General features: G+C 37.1%; 2 protein-coding genes and 1 pseudogene across 2 annotated transcripts; 1 reads left to right on the forward strand and 2 right to left on the reverse strand.

Annotated features, from left to right (window-relative positions):
• Nucleotides 1–4,264, forward strand: part of LOC108477700 (glyoxysomal fatty acid beta-oxidation multifunctional protein MFP-a-like) — a 38,077-nt pseudogene extending 33,813 nt beyond the window's left edge.
• Nucleotides 4,265–4,776: 512 nt separating this feature from the next.
• Nucleotides 4,777–7,747, reverse strand: LOC108479538 (exocyst complex component SEC15B). Its single transcript, XM_017782208.2, has one exon. It carries the CDS (start codon nt 7,424–7,426, stop codon nt 5,015–5,017), a length of 2,412 nt encoding a protein of 803 aa, XP_017637697.2. The 5' UTR covers nt 7,427–7,747; the 3' UTR covers nt 4,777–5,014.
• Nucleotides 7,748–17,606: 9,859 nt separating this feature from the next.
• On the reverse strand, nt 17,607–20,495 carry LOC128285295 (exocyst complex component SEC15B-like). The gene is given in 4 exon segments (XM_053022699.1): nt 17,607–17,918; nt 17,921–17,956; nt 17,959–19,832; nt 19,834–20,495. Coding segments are annotated over 4 exon segments (2,403 nt in total). The 5' UTR covers nt 20,253–20,495; the 3' UTR covers nt 17,607–17,844.
• Nucleotides 20,496–23,696: the final 3,201 nt, after the last annotated feature.

Below are 23,696 nucleotides of genomic sequence, written 5' to 3' on the forward strand. Positions count from 1 at the left end.
CCATTTTATTATTTTATTTACCAAATGACTAAATTACCCTTCATTAAAAACTACGATGTTTTATCTTCCTTTAGGTATTTTTGTCCAAACTAGTATAATGGTCTAATTACTATACAAGGAACTCCACTTTAAAAACCCATTACTCACAAGTACTTGTACCTTTGTGAACTAGAACACATATTTTACAACTTTTGCAATTTAGTCCTAAATATCAAATTGGACCCTCTATCGATAAAATTTCTAAACAAAATTTTCACACAGTCATGAAATCATGCCATAGACCTTAAAATGATAATAAAACTATTATTTCTATCTCATATTTGTGGTTTCGAAACCACTATTCTGTTTTGGCCCTAAATCGGGCTGTTACACACATATACTCGACATGTTAACCATGTAAAACACATATAATAGCCAATAAACATGGATGAATATGACCACTAAACAAGTTTCATGTACATGTATCATCCATTTCTGGTTTCAATATATCATGCAATATCATTTCCATGTATTTCATGTATGTACTTATACCAGTCCGTATCGAACTCATATTGTCTCATAACAGAACATTGTCCATTAAACCATTTAAAATATCGTTGGATACAAGGGTAGTACCCACAAGGTGTACTGAACTATAATCTGTCAATTCATGTACATATTTGCTCATACGAGCTATGAATCGATATACTCTCACGAGCTATGAATTGGTAAGCTCATACGAGCTGAGAATCGGTAAGCTCTCACGAGCTACAAAACTGGAAGTTTATACGAGTTGTGGTGTGTCCGCAACATATATAGGACCCCAACCAAATCGATAACCCTAATGATATGTCATTTGTATCCTATAAATTTTTAAGGTTCAAACGGGACTCGGTAATCGTATGAAATTGGTATTTATACATGGCAATTATATAAATCACATACCTATAATTCAATTTAAAACATATAAATATACAATTTAGTTACACAAATTTACCTCAATATGTGTACGTAGATACGGAGGCAACTAATTCGATATTTTTTCTTTGCCTCGATCTAACTCTGTACGAGGCCTGACAGCATCTATATGAATGAATTTAACTCATTTCAATATAATTCTCATTCAATTTAATCCAACATGGAAATTTTGGCAAAATTACCATTTTTCCCTATGCTTTTAATTCCTTTGTAATTGAGTCCCTAGGCTTGAAAAATGAATTTCATGCAATTTAATCCTTACTCAAGCCTAGCCAATTTCTATACATATTAATAGTAGCCCATGTAATTCACAATTTCACAAATTTTACTATAAATTTATCACCTTTTTCAATTTATCCACTAATTGATGATTTCACCAAAAATTTCTTTACAAAAGTTGTTTGTCTAACAACAACCATTCATTTTATATCATCAAACTTCAAAACTCAAGTATGTTTATCAATACCAAAACCTTAATACTTTAACAGTTTTGCAAATTAATCTCCAAGCTAGCTAGATTAAACTATAACGATCCTGAAAATATAGAAATTATAAAAAACGGAACAAAAATACATACCTAATTAAGCAAAATAAGCTTGCCTAAATTTCAAGCTTCCATGGCTAGGTTTTCTTTTCTTTTCTTTTCTTTTTTAATTTTGTGGAAGATGATGATAATAGTTTATTTTATTTTATTTATTATAACTTTAATCACTAATTTCCAAAATTAACCTTAATAATTCATTCAATTTCCAACAATGAGTATTCATGCTTATCCATTAACAACTTTAATGGCTTATTACTATATAAGGACCTCCTTAAAATTCTATAGCTATTTAATACTTTTAGTTATTAGAATACAACTTTTGCACTTACGTAATTTAGTCCCTTTTATCAAATTAAGTATGTAAACGGTAAAATTTCTTAACGAAATTTTTATACGTTATTTCTATCATACAGTAGAACCTAAAATAATAATAAAATAAATTCTTCTGACTTCAAATTTGTGATCCGGAAACCACTGTTCCAATTTCACTGAAAACGAGATGTCACACTTTAGTTGATTCATTGTTTGATTTGTTAGTAATGACAGAACATCGTAGTCTTCTTCTACTACTTCCTCAAGATTCATCATATCAAGATAGACTGTCTTTCTAACAACCCAAGCTTGATAGTTATCACCATAAAAAATTGGTGAAACAATATGAGAAAACGTTGTGTCAGCTTCTATGTTTAAAACTTATGTGTTTCTCTCAACTCACAGATCCCTTAAGATAAGAGATCTAATACCAATTGTTGGTTTTTAATAAAAAATATGAAACCCAAAAAAGGTTAAAGAAAAAAAATATATTAGAAGCATACTATAATCTGTTGTATTGTCCAATCACTTAATTTACCCTTAAAATCATGCCAAAAAATTAAAAATTCATAAAGTTTTGGTCTAGAGACCTATTATTCAGCAAGTCTAAGGCATGTCCTCAACATATTCACCTAGTACACTTACCTTCAACATCTATCTCCTTTCGGCCACTCCTACTACCCGTCCCTAGATCTATCACCAAAAAATACAGTGACAAGTTCTTGATATAGAAGAGATATATGTCTAAAATAAATGGAAAAGTGGAAAAACATAAATAGAACTTATTTATAGTAAGCTGAGAAGTTATGAATGAACAGAAAAAAGAAAGAAAAATGAAGAATAACAATAAATATATTTGTAGATTTAAGGTAGTCAATCAACCTGACCTTTTTAAATGCATATATTTTTTAATTCCTTGTGTTTTAAGCAGGCTGTTAGTGGAAATATTTCTTTAAAGCAGAGGATCTTTGCTGAGCTTGAAAGTTATTTCCCACCACACTGCATACTTGCTAGCAGTACTTCCATGATAAACTTGAATTTAATCAATGAAAGAAGAAATTTCCAAAATCGTATTGTCGGGACTCATTTTTTCGGGTAGGTTTGCTTTGTGCTTCTTTTTGTTTAGTTTCCAACCTATCATTGATGTGAACTTTTGATGCGGTCAAGCTCATCTCCTGCCGGTCATGGAGATAATTCGAACAGAAAAAACATCTCCTCAAGTCATTGTTGACTTGCTAGCTATCGGAAAGACGATGAGGAAAACCCCGGTGGTAGTCCACAATTCCAGTGGTTCTGCAATTAACCGAATGTTCATTCCTTATTCACAAGCAGCCATGATGCTTGTTGAGCACGGAGTTGACCTCTATCAGATTGACCAGGCAGTTGCAGCATTTGGAATGACTATGGGACCATTTAGGTACTTTCAACATATTTAAACTTTATGTATCCATCAGATTGGCTTTAAACTTTATGTTGTTGATGCAGAATGATGGATTTTGTTGGTTTTGAGGTTGCAACTGCAATGAAGATCCAACTCAGCAAGAACTTTGGAGAGAGATTCAATGTGTTGTCGAAGCTGATTTCTGTTATGCAAGAGAACATCCAAGCAGGTACATTGTCCGCTCTTTTCCTTATAGTAGCTGACAATCTTTTTGGCACGCTATTGGACCAGAAACTGAACCATTTAATCGACATCTGGAATCCTCCATCACTGTCTCCTGTTTCAGATGAAACTACTAGAAAAGGTTTCTACATCTATGACGGGGAGTCCAAGTTTACCCCTAATCCTGATATTAAGATGTATGTAAACGAGGCAAGGAGCATCTCCGGTCTCAGCATTGATTATGAGGTTCTTTAACTTCTTAAAGTTCAGTTATATTTCCCATCAGGTTGTGTGTTTGAGAAGATAACAAGCAGGCTTGCACGAAGTAGTTGTTACAAGTACTATACTGCTTTTCTCTGTATGAATTTATGAATTTTCTAACATGAAATTTTCTCCCTATCCTTTCCACTTCTCTATGTGTGCATCCACATTCGATGGCTTCGAATTTGTTAACAGTTGATGCAGTTATCCGATGAAGAGATAGTTGAAATGATTCTCTTCCCTCTTGTGAACGAGGCATGCTGCGTTCTTGAGGACAAAATTGTTGTCAAGGCATCAGATCTCGACGTTGCTTCTGTTACAGGCATGGGGTTCCCGGAATATAGGTTTGTGGTTTGTGCCGCTGTTGCTTTTTTAATTCTTTCCGATACTCAAATGTATAATTCCTAATTTCGATACGAATGATGAATCGACTTAGGGGAGGAATCATTTTCTGGGCTGATACTCTTGGACCAAAATATATATGTTCAAAATTGGAGAAATGGTCAAAGACTTATGGACCGTTCTTCAAGCCCTGCGCCTATTTAGCAGAAAGAGCTTCGAAGAGAGAGTCTCTGGTGAACTATTAACATTCGTGTCTGCATCTTATTCAAGTCCATACATGAAGTCTATATTAACATTTTGATGAATTCCCCCATTTCAAATCATTATTGAGACCCAGTTTCTCCCACTTGATCTTGTTATATTGCGATATCTGATTTAAATAGTTGTGTAAATGCATAATCCCTTATTTACACCACATTATATAACAAATGTACCACCTGCAGGGGGGAGAAGGGCAAGCAAAGTCTCAACTATAGCTGAAGAACAGCGCAGAGACTCGAGAAAGCAGTCTGTACAGAAATTATCAATCACAAGGAATCCACACACACACATATATGTATGTATAAATAAATGCCCATACTCATATATGTGTGTATACTATGTGCCCCATTTATACATGAGATACATGTAGGGCAACAACCACGCCCTTTATATGGTACAAATAAATCAAGCATTTCCATATCCTATAACTGGCGGCATACCAACTGACCAAAAATAAATAAAAGCAAGCAACTAACATAGCTTAGCACAAAGGGTCTTATTCTTAATGCAATTCTACGAACAAATTCACTCATTGCCGAAAAAGAATTTAATACAACAAAAATTTCAACTCACAACTGTTAATTTAAAACAACCAGGAAAGAAAATAAATAAATAAATAAATGCTGTGCCTTAATATCAAGTAAATATATTAGCAATGAACTACTAAGAAATAACCGCGATTGCAATTGAAAAAGGTAAAAGAACATAGACATACATACATCTCCTTGCCAAAATCAGCTCACATCCTTGAGTCTTTTTATCAATGCATCCAAAGATTTCTTCTTTGGATTCTGCTTGGCACCCCTGCTCCCAAAGGTTCCAAATAGCCGATCTGATGAATCCCTTAACTTCTCTGAAATTGTCACAACTTTCCTGTAGTCCAGGGCATTGTAACTCTTCTCTCTAATTACTGGGTTCAGAAAATTCTCTGGATGATTGCTCAAAAGCAAATTGACCAACTGCCTTGACTCTGCAAGTGCATTTTTCAATTGATTTGTATCCCCTTCAGAAAATACAGGTGATAGGTTATCCGCAAAAGATTCTAACAACCGAATATCCACATCAATCCCCATAATAGCATTTACATTAAACCTCTTCACTGAATCTCCAAATAAAGCCCCGACGATCTTCTCTGATATGTGAGAAAGTACATCTTGTAGAACTCTTTTAAGAACTTGAGGAGGCAATATCTGTTGTGCGGTAGAAACCAAAGTTTCCAAATATATTATGACCTCATTCACATATTCATTACCACCCTCTGAAGCTTCGTCAGTCATCCAGTTCACATTCTCGATCAAAGTCATGAAACCATCAACCTTTCTCTTGAGCATCCCAGACAGCATGTCTTCTGCAGCATCACGGGCTTTGCTAAGAGGAAACTGCTTCCTACCCCTTTCTACCATTCTCAAAGGAATGCCAGAAAGCTGTGCAGCATGACGAAAGAAGAAATCACAAGCCCGCTCCAAAACTGCCATATTTGCTGCAACCTGCATTGCCTGAGAAACCCCATGGACAGATGAACTAATCAGCTTCAAAAGAGCCCCATCCAAAACCTCACCCAAAAGCCGGTCCAAATACTTCTTTACAACATCAAAGAAATCCAACTGCCCACCAAAAGACATAAAACTAACAGAATCCTCAATAAAAGATCTCACAATCCGACAACAATCAGGCACGGTAGATGAAAATGGCGCAACATAAGGAAATGCTGGAACAATATCCGATGTTTGTAACTGGAAGGATAGCACATTCATCGAGTACTCATACTCCTTCTTCATCAACATCTGCTCAAATTTATCAGCAGCAAGAGCTTCCGCAATCTGCTTCCGACAATCAGATAATAACAACTCATGGTACTTATCCCTATGCTTACTTAATACATTAAGCAATGCATCAACAGGGTAGCCATACCTACGCAAAGTAACTCCTAACAGACTCACATAATCCTTAATCAGTAACAAGTGATTAGCAGTTTGCATTCTAGAAAACTGATCCTCTAAAACCGAGCACATTTTACTAACAGCAGTCTCCCATAAATTCTCAACTTCCATTTTGGAAACCAAACCCCCACCTGTCCTTAAAATGCGATCTTCTATGATAAAAAACCCCGCAATTTGGGCAAAAAATGTTTGATGAGATTCAAGAAATGGGGTCATAGAAGATACTTGAAAATCCGACGTTAATTGAAGCTTCCTATTCTCAAAATAATACTGCTTAAATCGATCTTCGAGTCCTAAAGTTTGATGAATATGATAAGCTCTATATAGAGGAGTCAAATCAAATCCAAACAATCCGTTATTACCGTTACTATAACCGTCGTTCTCGTCTCCTCCGAGTCCACCGTCGTCGTCATCTTCTTCTAAAGCGTATACGCAACCTCTCAAGCTGAGTCGACTCTGTTCTTCGGCTTGCCTTTGCTTGATTCTCAGATCTTCTTCGCGTTGCCTAGCAGCCGAGGCTTGTCCGATTGCTAATTGCCCTAAATTGCGGCTCACCACGCGAATATCAACTAGCCAATCGCCGAACTCTTTACTGATTTTTCTCTCTATGTGAGATCGAATCTCTGGAATCTTCCTCTCCAGCATCCTTTTTAAAGAGGACGAAGGCGTTTTATCTTGGAACTCGTTTTCGATCGAGTCTAAGCACTTCAACACCATGTAGAAACTGCCGTTTGAGAGATGAAGGTTTGCTCTTGAGCAAAGCTCCGTCAGCTTAATACACAAAATTACCGATTGCAAAGCGGAGTTTACGTTCTTGGAAACATTTTGAGCTTCGACAAAGGAATCAAGGGAAGAAAGGAGAGGACCGCCGACTGATTGGAGCCTTGAGTTGGAGTCGGAGAGAGAGGATTTGAGAGAATCGACATCGGAGAGAAGAGATCGAAGATCATCGACGGCGAGGATGAAATCTTGGTAGTGAGATTTGCAAACTTCTTCGATTTCCGATTCTTTTGAACGAGCAAAGTGACGAAGATGATGGAGGAGGGTTTCAGGCCTTCCAGAAGCGAACACTTTGCGGACAAAAGGACCGAGGTCCTCGCCGTTACAGATGGCGGAGGAAAGTAGGAGTTGTTCCAATTTGACGCCGGAGTCGCCGCCATCAGCAGCTGCTGGCGCTACTTTACGGCGCGACCTCGTTGACTGCATTTCTTTTAACGGTAATGGTGATGGCGCCGTGATTTAAGAATGAGAGGAGAGATGGGGAGCGGTGAATCGGAAGCTTTTGGACAGAGTGACGAGGGTAAGCTTTCTTTTTCTTTTCTTTTTTTCATTTGTTAATTTCGGTTTGACGAAAACGGCACTGAGACGATGGAAAATAATAAGGGCTTATTAGTAATTTTGAGACTGCAATTGCCAAATGGAGACTTCCTCGTTTTCTGAAAGTCGCAATTGGAGACGTGGTAAAGACTTCGTTTTTATGTAAGTAGAATTTACCCGACGAAGCTGTGCTTGGTTCGAGGAATATAATGTTTTTGGGGTAAATTCTTCGTATAATTACTCTAAATTTACTTTATTATTATTTTTATCACTTTAATTTTTTTATTATGAAATATAGCACATTTTTGTTTTGATCATTATGACGTTAAAACCTAAATAGAAAAATGATTAGGATGTAACATATTAAAAAGTCATTTACATATGTTTTACACCTAATTATTTCGAGTAACGCTTGCATCTTCTATATTACCGTGGCTGTTGGCACAAAGTTTGCTATTGTTTATTCCTCAGATACTATTGTTGCTTCTTTTCCGAGAAAAGAAGTTCACGACCTTTGAGCCTTCTACCTCCACACATTGCTCCGTCAAGTTTTTGCCCATTGCGAAAAATTCCCTACTACTGCCTCTCGTAAGAGTCTAGGTCGTGTCTCAGTCCCAGTGTGGCTAATCATCCTCTCGGACCAGCTACTGATATCGCCTTGGTAAGCTATTGCCTTACCAACTAGCTATCAAATGCGAGCCCTTCCTCAAACGGATCCCTCTTTTTGCTCCTCAGCTTACGGGGTATTACCAATCGTTTGCAACTATTGTTCCCCTCCCAAAGGCAAGTTCTTACACGTTACTCACCTGTCTGCCACTGGAAACACCATTTTCCGTCCAACTTGCATGTGTTAAGCATTTCACCAGCGTTTATCCTGAGCCAAGATCGAACTCGCTATGAGATTCATAGTTGCATTACTTATAGCTTCTTTGTTCGTAGACAAAGCCAATTCAAAATTGTCTTATATCCATGTGTTTTATATTCGCCTAGAGTTAGCTCCCAGAAATACAGCCATTCCTACCCCCTCACTCAATCCCACGAGCCTCTTATCAGTTCTTATTCGATCACGGTAGGGGACAAGGCAAAACAGAAAAACTCACATTAGGTTTAGGGATAATCAGGCTCGAACTGATTGCTTCCGCCACGTTAAGGTGACACTCTACCACTGAGTTATATCCCTTCCCTGCCCCTATCAAGAAATAGAACTGACTAATCCTAAGTCAAAGGATCAAGAAACTCAACAACACCTGTAACATCCCGAATCAGGGCCTAGCCAGAAAAATGGTTTTAAGACCACAAATCCAAAATAGAAATAATTATTTTATGATTCTCATGAGGTCTATGATATGATTGCATGCTTGTGTGAAGGTTTCATGAAGAAATTCTATTGATAAAGTGTCCAATTTGACATTTAGGACTAAATTGCAAAAGTTGCAAACTGTGAGTTCTAGAAGCCTTAGGCATGAAATTGCCATGGATTATTGATTAGAGATCCTTAAATAGTAATTTGTCCAATTTCTATAATTATGGACAAAATGGGCATGAATAGGAAAATTTGAAAGAAATGCCTTAAAGGCATTTTGTCATTTGGTTAATAAAAGAATAAAAGAGGAAAAATAAGTCAAAATTGTGTTCATCTTCTTCATGCCATAGCCGAAATTCTCAAACTCTCCATAGCTAGGGTTTTTCAACTTTTCAAGCTTGAAAATCAAGAAAAACGGGGTCCGGACCTAGACCGAGAAAAGAACAAGATTTTGGACTAAATCGAATTAATTGTCCATATTTTGTACCGAGTATTGCCAAGATAGCTCAGGGATCGAAGGACGTCGAAGGCTCGACCACACTATCAACGGGACATTTGGGAATAGTTAGTCTCAATATTTTGTGTATGGCACGTATAAGGGCTTGGTCTTTTATTATATGTCATATTGGTTTAGCCAAATGTATTGGTATATGGTAACATTTGATTCACTTTGCATATGGCCATGTGATATGATTCATATTGATCATTTGGGTTGTAACCCTAATCAATTATGTATGCATGCAATGTATTATGATTGATGTGATTGCTTGTGGATGAGATGTGTGATGAATGGCACATGTGTTAAGTGAATGAATCATTGCTAATAAGGATGACTAAAACTATAGTACAATTGAGTAAGTTAAAGTAGGTTTAGCATGATGAGTGAATATGAAATTGGTGTGGAATGTCATATGAAAATATGATGGTTTGGATATGTGATTGTTGACATTACAAAGGCATGGATTAATCATGTTTATGAGTTTGTGAGTGACTAAATATACTATGTTGCATGCCATCTAAGATAAATAAGTAAATGAGCATTTTAATGGTGACAAATGGCTTGGAAAATAGCCTCAAATTTGTCCACACGGGTAGACACACGGGCATGTGTCTAGGCCGTGTATGACACACGGCATGCCCCATGGGCGCGTGATCCGGCCGTGTGTCCCTGCACCATAATTAATGCAAAAGAATGCCCAGTAGTAAACACAAAGGTAGAGACACGACCAGTGTGTCTCGGTAGATGTGACAGCACGACCTTAGGATATGGGCGTGTGCCCAGGCCGTGTGAAGTTTGCACTTAATTTTTGGAATTTAATTCGCCACATGGTCTAAGCACACGGGCTTGTGACTTTGCTGTGTGACCTTATTTTGGTTAATGACGTCATAGTCAGAGAGTTACGCGGGCTGAGAACACGGGCGTGCCCCAAGCCACATGGGTGTGTGTGACCACATGGCCTACCCACACGAGCGTGTGACTCTCCAAAACAAGAAAATTTTCCAAGTGTCAAAAAGGTTCCGAAGGTTCTTGATTTAGTCCCAAATCGCTTCCGGTGTACATTTTAGCGCCAGAGGTCTTTAAAGGGCCAAATTGCATGTGGTTGAAAGGTTTCAAATTGGATGAAATTTTATGGCTCGATTTTGTGTGTTTGTTTACGTTTACGTCCGGTAATGACTTAAACCCTGTCCCAGCGTCGGATACGAGTAAAGGGTGTTACAACACCACTATTCTTAAACAACTTGGAGCCAAGCTTTCCTTTCTTACTATTATTCTACAAATTGTTATATATTATTACATGTTATTAAAGTTATTTAAAAAATAATAATATTACTAAAAAAATTTATTGTTTATAAAATGACCAATAGTGGTCTCAAAATCCAAAATCGTTGAACCTTAATAGTTTTAGGGTTTAGAGTTTGATTTTGGATTTAAGAATGGTAATAGAGTTTAAGGTTTAACGATTTTGGGTTTAAGGACTACTATTGGTCCTTTTATAAATAGTAAAAACTTTTAGTTAATGTTAAATATATTTTTTATAAACTACTTTAATGATCTGTAAAAAGATATACACAATTGACAGAACAATCAGCAATACATGACATCCTAGTCAGTTTTCTATTTAAGTTTTTATGGGACAATGATCAAAACAATAATACTTACTAACGGCACTGCTATATTTGACAAAAAAAAAATTAGAGTGACTAAAACATGAATGAAGTAATTTTAGAGCAACTATTTGAGTAGTGTACCCATATTTTTAAGGTGTAATATGAGATTTCCCTAATAAGTTTTTACCTTTACATTCCAAAAATTATCTTCAATAGGTGATCTCATATTTTCAATAAATATTAAGATTTCAGAATATATGATGTGAATATCATATTATTTTAGATAATTTTTTAGTTGTGGTTGATATCGGCATTGTTACAAGGCTCTTTCCAACCGTTATATTCAAGTTTTGATCTCATTTTAAAGGGTTAAACAATTTGATAATATGTTTAGATTAAAGAAGCAGGCAAGTCTCTTGGATTTTGTTTCTATTTTTTATTAGTGAATGTAGAGTATTTAAAGTAACATGAATTTGTTGAAACCTTTCTTTTCAATCTTATAATTTTATAAAACATCATCTTCCTAATTTTTATACCAAAATTTTCTATAGAATTAAAATATTAGGGTTTAATTTTGACTTAGGTTATTTTTCAAAAAAACTGAATCCACCAATGATGGGTGTTTGGGCCCCTAATTGATTACGACCATCTACTCATCATCTTCATAATTTTTTATCCCAAATTTTCCATTGAATTAAAATGTTAGGGTTTGGTTTTTACTCTTGCATTTTTTTTTCATAGAAATTGAATCCATGAACAATGGGTAGTCAAGCCCCTAATTGATGATGACGATGTATTCGAGTAGAGGGCTTTCGACCTCTTGGAAATTTCGAAATGTTTAGATTTTTTTAAAAAATTTTAATCATCTCTTTCAATTGATTTGTTTAAAATTATATAGCATAGTTTGGTTGCTAGAATTAATGAATAAAATAAAGTTTGGTTATGGTTTGCTATTGTTGGTTGATATATTTTCTTAATGCGCTAATTCCATATATATATATATATATATTCTGTAACGCCCCAATTTTCGGGAATTCTGTGAATGTTGGCATAGGTTTAATTATACTAGTGGGCCTCTAGAAGGCCCAAGCTTAAGATAGAACCTTGCAATTTTAGTTAATTTTTTTGTTCCATAAGAAAAAGGGGGTAAAATTATGAAATAGGACCTATGTGAAAATGTTTGAAAATGCTATAGGCTAAATTGAAGTGGCCAAATAAATAGGAGTGCAAAATAGGAGGATTTGCATGACAAACCTCCCATTTTACATGAAGTGGCCAGCCATCATGTTGTTGTAGACAAAATATGCACTTGATATCCATAATTTATGGTACAAATTGATACAAATTGATAATGGGTTAGGTAAATGTTCCATGATGGGAATTTCATGTCTTTTGTATTAAAGAATTAAATGGATGAAATATGAAATTTTATTAAAAAAAAGGGGTGAAAAGAACAAAGTTTTGTCCATCTTTGCTCATCATAGCCGAAAGTTAGAGAAGAGAAAGGAGAGGAGAAAGCTCTTGAATGTTCGGTCCCTTGGGGAAGAAAATTGAAGGTAAGTTCATGGTAGTTTGCTTCTATCTTGATGTTCATGAGTTCTTCTTGATTCTACCTTAACTCTTGAAGCATATTTTAGTTTTTAGTTGTGTTGTGAGTATTTAGTCATGAATTAAAATGAAGGAAATGGTTGTTGTTTCATGTTCTTTTGATGAAAAATGGAAGATAGGTGAAGTTGAGCCAAACAAATGAGCATGCATGTGCCTTAGATGCTAAGGGGAAAAATCGGCTAACATGTTGTGCTTTAAAATGATGAAATGGAGATTATACTTAAGTAAAATCATAGATATGTGATGATTGATTGGTGATATACATGTTTAAATAACATGCAAGCAAGTTATGTGTGAAAGAGTGATTTGGTAATAAATCTGCTTGGGACAGCAGCAGTAACGTGACTTTGGAAAATCACCATAAATTGTGAGAGATGAGTTAGAAGGTGAATAAATTATGTAATTAAAGATTAATGAGTCTAGTTTCAAATGAAATAAACGAGATCATATTTTGAATTCTGTACAATGAGAAATTTGATTCGTAATGAAGAGTGGTCAGATTAGTCAAACAGTGAAACATGGGAAACTTTAAGAAAAATCTGGTATTGATTGGCCAAACCAAAAATTCTTAAAATTTTATGGATAGAATATATATGAGTCTATTTTCAGGGAAAATTAACAACACTTGATTTGGAGTTTTGTAGCTCCAGTTATAAATGATTTAGTGACTGTTGCTCAGGAAGACAGCTTGCAGTGAAATTATGATTATGTGGTAAACATTGACAAAAATTTGTTAATGAGTTGCTTATTGATTTCTTATAAGCTTACTATGATCTGTAGGTGTGGTTGGCCGAATATAGTAAGGGGTTAATACGTAGTTCGTGTTTGAATAGTTAGATTAACGTGTTAGTAATCCAATTGTAGGCGTTCGTGTGTGGATCTCACAAGATATCGTCATATAAATGTAAGCAATGTAATCGACACCCTCTCATAGACTAGATTGGCAAAAGCCGAAAAGCCGAAATGCCGAAAAGTCGGTATTTTGAGATTTTGCGAGTGTGTGAATGCTCATGAGATTAATAGTTTGATGTATATGGTAAATTAAAGTGATAAGACTACAGAGTGTGCGATTCTGTGCATTTCGATATTTTTGAGCTTAATGGGCCAAAAACGGGATAATGGGCCAACGGGCCCAAATTGGTAAGAAAACGCCGTAAGTGTTTCTGATCGTACGTAAATGGCTATGTTATGTATGAAAACCTTAAGAATAGTTAAATTACTTGAATACCCCTATGTATGCAAAATTACCATTATACCCCTAGGGTTACTTTTGACTGAAATGCATGACGATCTGATTCTGTATGATGTATGCCATGATTATATATCTGTTGCATGGGGACTTGGGTTATACTATGTAGGAAGCGTCCTGGTGGCAATGCCACAATTATCTGATCTGGTGGCTCTGCCACAAATATCTGTCCTAGTGGCTATGCCACAATTATCTGATCTGGTGGCTCTGCCACATATATCTGTTCTAGTGGCTCTGTCACAATATCTGTATCTGGTGACTTCGTCACAATATCTGGCAGCCTCACTGCGATTTCTGTGGTGTGTAGCGGTTGGGTGGGTCGAGTAATCTCCCACATGGTGTAAAGTGATGCGGGGTGTTATGGATGAATCAGGGTTGGGTTTCGCATAAACATGTAATATCTGTTACGTTACATTATGGGCCTATGGGCTTTATTCTGAATTATGTTCTGGGCTAATGCCAACTTATTCTATTTCTGTGGTTTGAGCTGATATAGGCTATGGTTGGGTTAATTTACACACTGAGTTTCCCCAAACTCACCCCTTTTATTTCCATCCATCAGGTAATCCCCAACCATAGTGGGCTTGGAGCTGTGAGGGAATTCGGAGTGGCCACCCATTCTGAAAGTTTGATTTTCTTCTGGTGAACTAGATATCCTTTTATTTACGTTTGAGGTTTTAGGTTTTTTTTTTAAATGTAATAAGGCCGCTTAATTATTCTTGATGGTTTTAATATGTGTTACTAAGATAAGTATTACTTATTTTAACTGTTGAAGTTGGAAAGCTTTAGGGCGCGTTTTCAAAAACAACAATTGATTTCAAAATACCACGATAACAAGCAAAGCTTCCGCAATGAAAGTATTTTCCAAAATTAATCACTTTTCCTAAAAAGGACTTAATCAAATCGGTTTCCTAGAAATATACATGACGTTAAGGTGTGGCAATGGCGGTATGCATGTCTAGTATTGGATCCAAAGGGAGCTTGGTACTTAAGCAGTCCGATGGACTCACCTCCTCTTTTCCGATTTCCTACCTGGTGCACAGCTTCCATTCACTTTAACCTATAATGAAATTATCTTTTAAAACACTAAATAAGTTTTTCTGGATCAACAATATAAAATGTTTTGAACGCTTCGATGTGGCATGTCGGATCTGGTCATAACGTCTGGGCCGGGTTTGGGGTGCTACATATTCAATTCAACAAGAATGTCTCACTACGGAAAATTCAAGCGGGCTGTTACTTATAACATCATGATTTCTCCTCTTGATGGCTCTTGTTGTTGTTACTTATAAAGTACAGAAGAATTATGTTCCTAATAAAGATGAGTCATTGCCAATTTTTTGTGTTAAAGTTGCATTTTTTGATGAAATTTTAACCAAATCATTTCTTTCTTAACATATTTAGAAGGAAATTAAGGATATAAGATTGATTGTGTTGAATCTTGCCTCATCATCAAAAGAGTTTTTTGTCATTCCAATTGAGAGTAATTCTCTTCAAATGGTATTGATGTTAGGGAGAGATTGAAGAAGTCATTAGATGCTGTTACTGGTAAAGAAAATATTCTTATTCATTTTCAGATATTGTCATAGAAAAAAGATTACTTTTGAAAATGAGTACACTAGAGTTGTGTTAGGATCTTGCACCTCAAGGATCCTTGCCATGTCATTTCTGCCACAATAAAGGATTGGGGCTATTTTTATCAGCGAACATATAGTATGTTGATTCGAGATGGGAGATTCCTATTATGCTCCCATTTCATGTTTTAAGCAGGCTGTTAGTGGAAATATTTCTTTAAAGCAGAGGATCTTTGCTGAGCTTGAAAGTTATTTCCCACCACACTGCATACTTGCTAGCAGTACTTCCATGATAAACTTGAATTTAATCAATGAAAGAAGAAATTTCCAAAATCGTATTGTCGGGACTCATTTTTTCGGGTAGGTTTGCTTTGTGCTTCTTTTGTTTAGTTTCCAACCTATCATTGATGTGAACTTTTGATGCGGTCAAGCTCATCTCCTGCCGGTCATGGAGATAATTCGAACAGAAAAAACATCTCCTCAAGTCATTGTTGACTTGCTAGCTATCGGAAAGACGATGAGGAAAACCCCGGTGGTAGTCCACAATTCCAGTGGTTCTGCAATTAACCGAATGTTCATTCCTTATTCACAAGCAGCCATGATGCTTGTTGAGCACGGAGTTGACCTCTATCAGATTGACCAGGCAGTTGCAGCATTTGGAATGACTATGGGACCATTTAGGTACTTTCAACATATTTAAACTTTATGTATCCATCAGATTGGCTTTAAACTTTATGTTGTTGATGCAGAATGATGGATTTTGTTGGTTTTGAGGTTGCAACTGCAATGAAGATCCAACTCAGCAAGAACTTTGGAGAGAGATTCAATGTGTTGTCGAAGCTGATTTCTGTTATGCAAGAGAACATCCAAGCAGGTACATTGTCCGCTCTTTTCCTTATAGTAGCTGACAATCTTTTTGGCACGCTATTGGACCAGAAACTGAACCATTTAATCGACATCTGGAATCCTCCATCACTGTCTCCTGTTTCAGATGAAACTACTAGAAAAGGTTTCTACATCTATGACGGGGAGTCCAAGTTTACCCCTAATCCTGATATTAAGATGTATGTAAACGAGGCAAGGAGCATCTCCGGTCTCAGCATTGATTATGAGGTTCTTTAACTTCTTAAAGTTCAGTTATATTTCCCATCAGGTTGTGTGTTTGAGAAGATAACAAGCAGGCTTGCACGAAGTAGTTGTTACAAGTACTATACTGCTTTTCTCTGTATGAATTTATGAATTTTCTAACATGAAATTTTCTCCCTATCCTTTCCACTTCTCTATGTGTGCATCCACATTCGATGGCTTCGAATTTGTTAACAGTTGATGCAGTTATCCGATGAAGAGATAGTTGAAATGATTCTCTTCCCTCTTGTGAACGAGGCATGCTGCGTTCTTGAGGACAAAATTGTTGTCAAGGCATCAGATCTCGACGTTGCTTCTGTTACAGGCATGGGGTTCCCGGAATATAGGTTTGTGGTTTGTGCCGCTGTTGCTTTTTTAATTCTTTCCGATACTCAAATGTATAATTCCTAATTTCGATACGAATGATGAATCGACTTAGGGGAGGAATCATTTTCTGGGCTGATACTCTTGGACCAAAATATATATGTTCAAAATTGGAGAAATGGTCAAAGACTTATGGACCGTTCTTCAAGCCCTGCGCCTATTTAGCAGAAAGAGCTTCGAAGAGAGAGTCTCTGGTGAACTATTAACATTCGTGTCTGCATCTTATTCAAGTCCATACATGAAGTCTATATTAACATTTTGATGAATTCCCCCATTTCAAATCATTATTGAGACCCAGTTTCTCCCACTTGATCTTGTTATATTGCGATATCTGATTTAAATAGTTGTGTAAATGCATAATCCCTTATTTACACCACATTATATAAAAAATGTACCACCTGCAGGGGGGAGAAGGGCAAGCAAAGTCTCAACTATAGCTGAAGAACACCGCAGAGACTCGAGAAAGCAGTCTGTACAGAAATTATCAATCACAAGGAATCCACACACACACATATATGTATGTATAAATAAATGCCCATACTCATATATGTGTGTATACTATGTGCCCCATTTATACATGAGATACATGTAGGGCAACAACCACGCCCTTTATATGGTACAAATAAATCAAGCATTTCCATATCCTATAACTGGCGGCATACCAACTGACCAAAATAAATAAAAGCAAGCAACTAACATAGCTTAGCACAAAGGGTCTTATTCTTAATGCAATTCTACGAACAAATTCACTCATTGCCGAAAAAGAATTTAATACAACAAAAATTTCAACTCACAACTGTTAATTTAAAACAACCAGGAAAGAAAATAAATAAATAAATAAATGCTGTGCCTTAATATCAAGTAAATATATTAGCAATGAACTACTAAGAAATAACCGCGATTGCAATTGAAAAAGGTAAAAGAACATAGACATACATACATCTCCTTGCCAAAATCAGCTCACATCCTTGAGTCTTTTTATCAATGCATCCAAAGATTTCTTCTTTGGATTCTGCTTGGCACCCTGCTCCCAAAGGTTCCAAATAGCCGATCTGATGAATCCTTAACTTCTCTGAAATTGTCACAACTTTCCTGTAGTCCAGGGCATTGTAACTCTTCTCTCTAATTACTGGGTTCAGAAAATTCTCTGGATGATTGCTCAAAAGCAAATTGACCAACTGCCTTGACTCTGCAAGTGCATTTTTCAATTGATTTGTATCCCCTTCAGAAAATACAGGTGATAGGTTATCCGCAAAAGATTCTAACAACCGAATATCCACATCAATCCCCATAATAGCATTTACATTAAACCTCTTCACTGAATCTCCAAATAAAGCCCCGACGATCTTCTCTGATATGTGAGAAAGTACATCTTGTAGAACTCTTTTAAGAACTTGAGGAGGCAATATCTGTTGTGCGGTAGAAACCAAAGTTTCCAAATATATTATGACCTCATTCACATATTCATTACCACCCTGCGAAGCTTCGTCAGTCATCCAGTTCACATTCTCGATCAAAGTCATGAAACCATCAACCTTTCTCTTGAGCATCCCAGACAGCATGTCTTCTGCAGCATCACGGGCTTTGCTAAGAGGAAACTGCTTCCTACCCCTTTCTACCATTCTCAAAGGAATGCCAGAAAGCTGTGCAGCATGACGAAAGAAGAAATCACAAGCCCGCTCCAAAACTGCCATATTTGCTGCAACCTGCATTGCCTGAGAAACCCCATGGACAGATGAACTAATCAGCTTCAAAAGAGCCCCATCCAAAACCTCACCCAAAAGCCGGTCCAAATACTTCTTTACAACATCAAAGAAATCCAACTGCCCACCAAAAGACATAAAACTAACAGAATCCTCAATAAAAGATCTCACAATCCGACAACAATCAGGCACGGTAGATGAAAATGGCGCAACATAAGGAAATGCTGGAACAATATCCGATGTTTGTAACTGGAAGGATAGCACATTCATCGAGTACTCATACTCCTTCTTCATCAACATCTGCTCAAATTTATCAGCAGCAAGAGCTTCCGCAATCTGCTTCCGACAATCAGATAATAACAACTCATGGTACTTATCCCTATGCTTACTTAATACATTAAGCAATGCATCAACAGGGTAGCCATACCTACGCAAAGTAACTCCTAACAGACTCACATAATCCTTAATCAGTAACAAGTGATTAGCAGTTTGCATTCTAGAAAACTGATCCTCTAAAACCGAGCACATTTTACTAACAGCAGTCTCCCATAAATTCTCAACTTCCATTTTGGAAACCAAACCCCCACCTGTCCTTAAAATGCGATCTTCTATGATAAAAAACCCCGCAATTTGGGCAAAAAATGTTTGATGAGATTCAAGAAATGGGGTCATAGAAGATACTTGAAAATCCGACGTTAATTGAAGCTTCCTATTCTCAAAATAATACTGCTTAAATCGATCTTCGAGTCCTAAAGTTTGATGAATATGATAAGCTCTATATAGAGGAGTCAAATCAAATCCAAACAATCCGTTATTACCGTTACTATAACCGTCGTTCTCGTCTCCTCCGAGTCCACCGTCGTCGTCATCTTCTTCTAAAGCGTATACGCAACCTCTCAAGCTGAGTCGACTCTGTTCTTCGGCTTGCCTTTGCTTGATTCTCAGATCTTCTTCGCGTTGCCTAGCAGCCGAGGCTTGTCCGATTGCTAATTGCCCTAAATTGCGGCTCACCACGCGAATATCAACTAGCCAATCGCCGAACTCTTTACTGATTTTTCTCTCTATGTGAGATCGAATCTCTGGAATCTTCCTCTCCAGCATCCTTTTTAAAGAGGACGAAGGCGTTTTATCTTGGAACTCGTTTTCGATCGAGTCTAAGCACTTCAACACCATGTAGAAACTGCCGTTTGAGAGATGAAGGTTTGCTCTTGAGCAAAGCTCCGTCAGCAATACACAAAATTACCGATTGCAAAGCGGAGTTTACGTTCTTGGAAACATTTTGAGCTTCGACAAAGGAATCAAGGGAAGAAAGGAGAGGACCGCCGACTGATTGGAGCCTTGAGTTGGAGTCGGAGAGAGAGGATTTGAGAGAATCGACATCGGAGAGAAGAGATCGAAGATCATCGACGGCGAGGATGAAATCTTGGTAGTGAGATTTGCAAACTTCTTCGATTTCCGATTCTTTTGAACGAGCAAAGTGACGAAGATGATGGAGGAGGGTTTCAGGCCTTCCAGAAGCGAACACTTTGCGGACAAAAGGACCGAGGTCCTCGCCGTTACAGATGGCGGAGGAAAGTAGGAGTTGTTCCAATTTGACGCCGGAGTCGCCGCCATCAGCAGCTGCTGGCGCTACTTTACGGCGCGACCTCGTTGACTGCATTTCTTTTAACGGTAATGGTGATGGCGCCGTGATTTAAGAATGAGAGGGAGAGATGGGGAGCGGTGAATCGGAAGCTTTTGGACAGAGTGACGAGGGTAAGCTTTCTTTTTCTTTTCTTTTTTTCATTTGTTAATTTCGGTTTGACGAAAACGGCACTGAGACGATGGAAAATAATAAGGGCTTATTAGTAATTTTGAGACTGCAATTGCCAAATGGAGACTTCCTCGTTTTCTGAAAGTCGCAATTGGAGACGTGGTAAAGACTTCGTTTTATGTAAGTAGAATTTACCCGACGAAGCTGTGCTTGGTTCGAGGAATATAATGTTTTTGGGGTAAATTCTTCGTATAATTACTCTAAATTTACTTTATTATTATTTTTATCACTTTAATTTTTTTATTATGAAATATAGCACATTTTGTTTTGATCATTACGACGTTAAAACCTAAATAGAAAATGATTAGGATGTAACATATTAAAAGTCATTTACATATGTTTTACACCTAATTATTTCGAGTAACGCTTGCATCTTCTATATTACCGTATTGTTGGCACAAAGTTTGCTATTGTTTATTCCTCGATACTATTGTTGCTTCTTTTAGAAAAGAAGTTCACGACCTTTGAGCCTTCTACCTCCACACATTGCTCAACAAGTTTTTGCCCATTGCGAAAAATTCCCTACTCTCGCCTCGTAAGAGTCTAGGTCGTGTCTCGGTCCCAGTGTGGCTAATCATCCTCTCGGACCAGCTACTGATATCGCCTTGGTAAGCTATTGCCTTACCAACTAGCTATCAAATGCGAGCCCTTCCTCAAACGGATCCCTCCTTTTGCTCCTCAGTTTACGGGGTATTACCAATCGTTTGCAACTATTGTTCCCCTCCCAAAGGCAAGCTCTTACATGTTACTCACCTGTCTGCCACTGGAAACACCATTTTCCGTCCAACTTGCATGTGTTAAGCATTTCACCAGCGTTTATCCTGAGCCAAGATCGAACTCGCTATGAGATTCATAGTTGCATTACTTATAGCTTCTTTGTTCGTAGACAAAGCCAATTCAAAATTGTCTTATATCCATGTGTTTTATATTCGCCTAGAGTTAGCTCCCAGAAATACAGCCATTCCTACCCCCTCACTCAATCCCACGAGCCTCTTATCAGTTCTTATTCGATCACGGTAGGGGACAAGGCAAAACAGAAAAACTCACATTAGGTTTAGGGATAATCAGGCTCGAACTGATTGCTTCCGCCACGTTAAGGTGACACTCTACCACTGAGTTATATCCCTTCCCGCCTTATCAAGAAATAGAACTGACTAATCCTAAGTCAAAGGATCAAGAAACTCAACAACACCTGTAACATCCCGAATCAGGGCCTAGCCAGAAAAATGGTTTTAAGACCACAAATCCAAAATAGAAATAATTATTTTATGATTCTCATGAGGTCTATGATATGATTGCATGCTTGTGTGAAGGTTTCATGAAGAAATTCTATTGATAAAGTGTCCAATTTGACATTTAGGACTAAATTGCAAAAGTTGCAAACTGTGAGTTCTAGAAGCCTTAGGCATGAAATTGCCATGGATTATTGATTAGAGATCCTTAAATAGTAATTTGTCCAATTTCTATAATTATGGACAAAAATGGGCATGAATAGGAAAAATTTGAAAGAAATGCCTTAAAGGCATTTTGTCATTTGGTTAATAAAAGAATAAAAGAGGAAAAATAAGTCAAAATTGTGTTCATCTTCTTCATGCCATAGCCGAAATTCTCAAACTCTCCATAGCTAGGGTTTTTCAACTTTTCAAGCTTGAAAATCAAGAAAAACGGGGTCCGGACCTAGACCGAGAAAAGAACAAGATTTTGGACTAAATCGAATTAATTGTCCATATTTTGTACCGAGTATTGCCAAGATAGCTCAGGGATCGAAGGACGTCGAAGGCTCGACCACACTATCAACGGGACATTTGGGAATAGTTAGTCTCAATATTTTGTGTATGGCACGTATAAGGGCTTGGTCTTTTTATTATATGTCATATTGGTTTAGCCAAATGTATTGGTATATGGTAACATTTGATTCACTTTGCATATGGCCATGTGATATGATTCATATTGATCATTTGGGTTGTAACCCTAATCAATTATGTATGCATGCAATGTATTATGATTGATGTGATTGCTTGTGGATGAGATGTGTGATGAATGGCACATGTGTTAAGTGAATGAATCATTGCTAATAAGGATGACTAAAACTATAGTACAATTGAGTAAGTTAAAGTAGGTTTAGCATGATGAGTGAATATGAAATTGGTGTGGAATGTCATATGAAAATATGATGGTTTGGATATGTGATTGTTGACATTACAAAGGCATGGATTAATCATGTTTATGAGTTTGTGAGTGACTAAATATACTATGTTGCATGCCATCTAAGATAAATAAGTAAATGAGCATTTTAATGGTGACAAATGGCTTGGAAAATAGCCTCAAATTTGTCCACACGGGTAGACACACGGGCATGTGTCTAGGCCGTGTATGACACACGGCATGCCCCATGGGCGCGTGATCCGGCCGTGTGTCCCCTGCACCATAATTAATGCAAAACAGAATGCCCAGTAGTAAACACAAAGGTAGAGACACGACCGTGTGTCTCAGCCATGTGACAGGCACGACCTTAGGATATGGGCGTGTGCCCAGGCCGTGTGAAGTTTGCACTTAATTTTTGGAATTTAATTCGCCACATGGTCTAAGCACACGGGCTTGTGACTTTGCTGTGTGACCTTATTTTGGTTAATGACGTCATAGTCAGAGAGTTACGCGGGCTGAGAACACGGGCGTGCCCCAAGCCACATGGGTGTGTGTGACCACATGGCCTACCCACACGAGCGTGTGACTCTCCAAAACAAGAAAATTTTCCAAGTGTCAAAAAGGTTCCGAAGGTTCTTGATTTAGTCCCAAATCGCTTCCGGTGTACATTTTGGGCGCCGTAGGCCCTTTAAAGGGCCAAATTGCATGTGGTTGAAAGGTTTCAAATTGGATGAAATTTTATGGCTCGATTTTGTGTGTTTGTTTACGTTTACGTCCGGTAATGACTTAAACCCTGTCCCAGCGTCGGATACGAGTAAAGGGTGTTACAACACCACTATTCTTAAACAACTTGGAGCCAAGCTTTCCTTTCTTACTATTATTCTACAAATTGTTATATATTATTACATGTTATTAAAGTTATTTAAAAAATAATAATATTACTAAAAAAATTTATTGTTTATAAAATGACCAATAGTGGTCTCAAAATCCAAAATCATTGAACCTTAATAGTTTTAGGGTTTAGAGTTTGATTTTGGATTTAAGAATGGTAATAGAGTTTAAGGTTTAACGATTTTGGGTTTAAGGACTACTATTGGTCCTTTTATAAATAGTAAAAACTTTTAGTTAATGTTAAATATATTTTTT

This window comes from Gossypium arboreum, chromosome 12 (assembly GCF_025698485.1).
Source record: "Gossypium arboreum isolate Shixiya-1 chromosome 12, ASM2569848v2, whole genome shotgun sequence".
Taxonomy (NCBI): domain Eukaryota; kingdom Viridiplantae; phylum Streptophyta; class Magnoliopsida; order Malvales; family Malvaceae; genus Gossypium; species Gossypium arboreum.

Excerpts from the sequence above, each read along its gene's own strand:
- LOC108479538 (XM_017782208.2), bottom strand. The coding sequence starts at position 7,426 with ATGCAGTCAACGAGGTCGCGCCGTAAAGTAGCGCCAGCAGCTGCTGAT.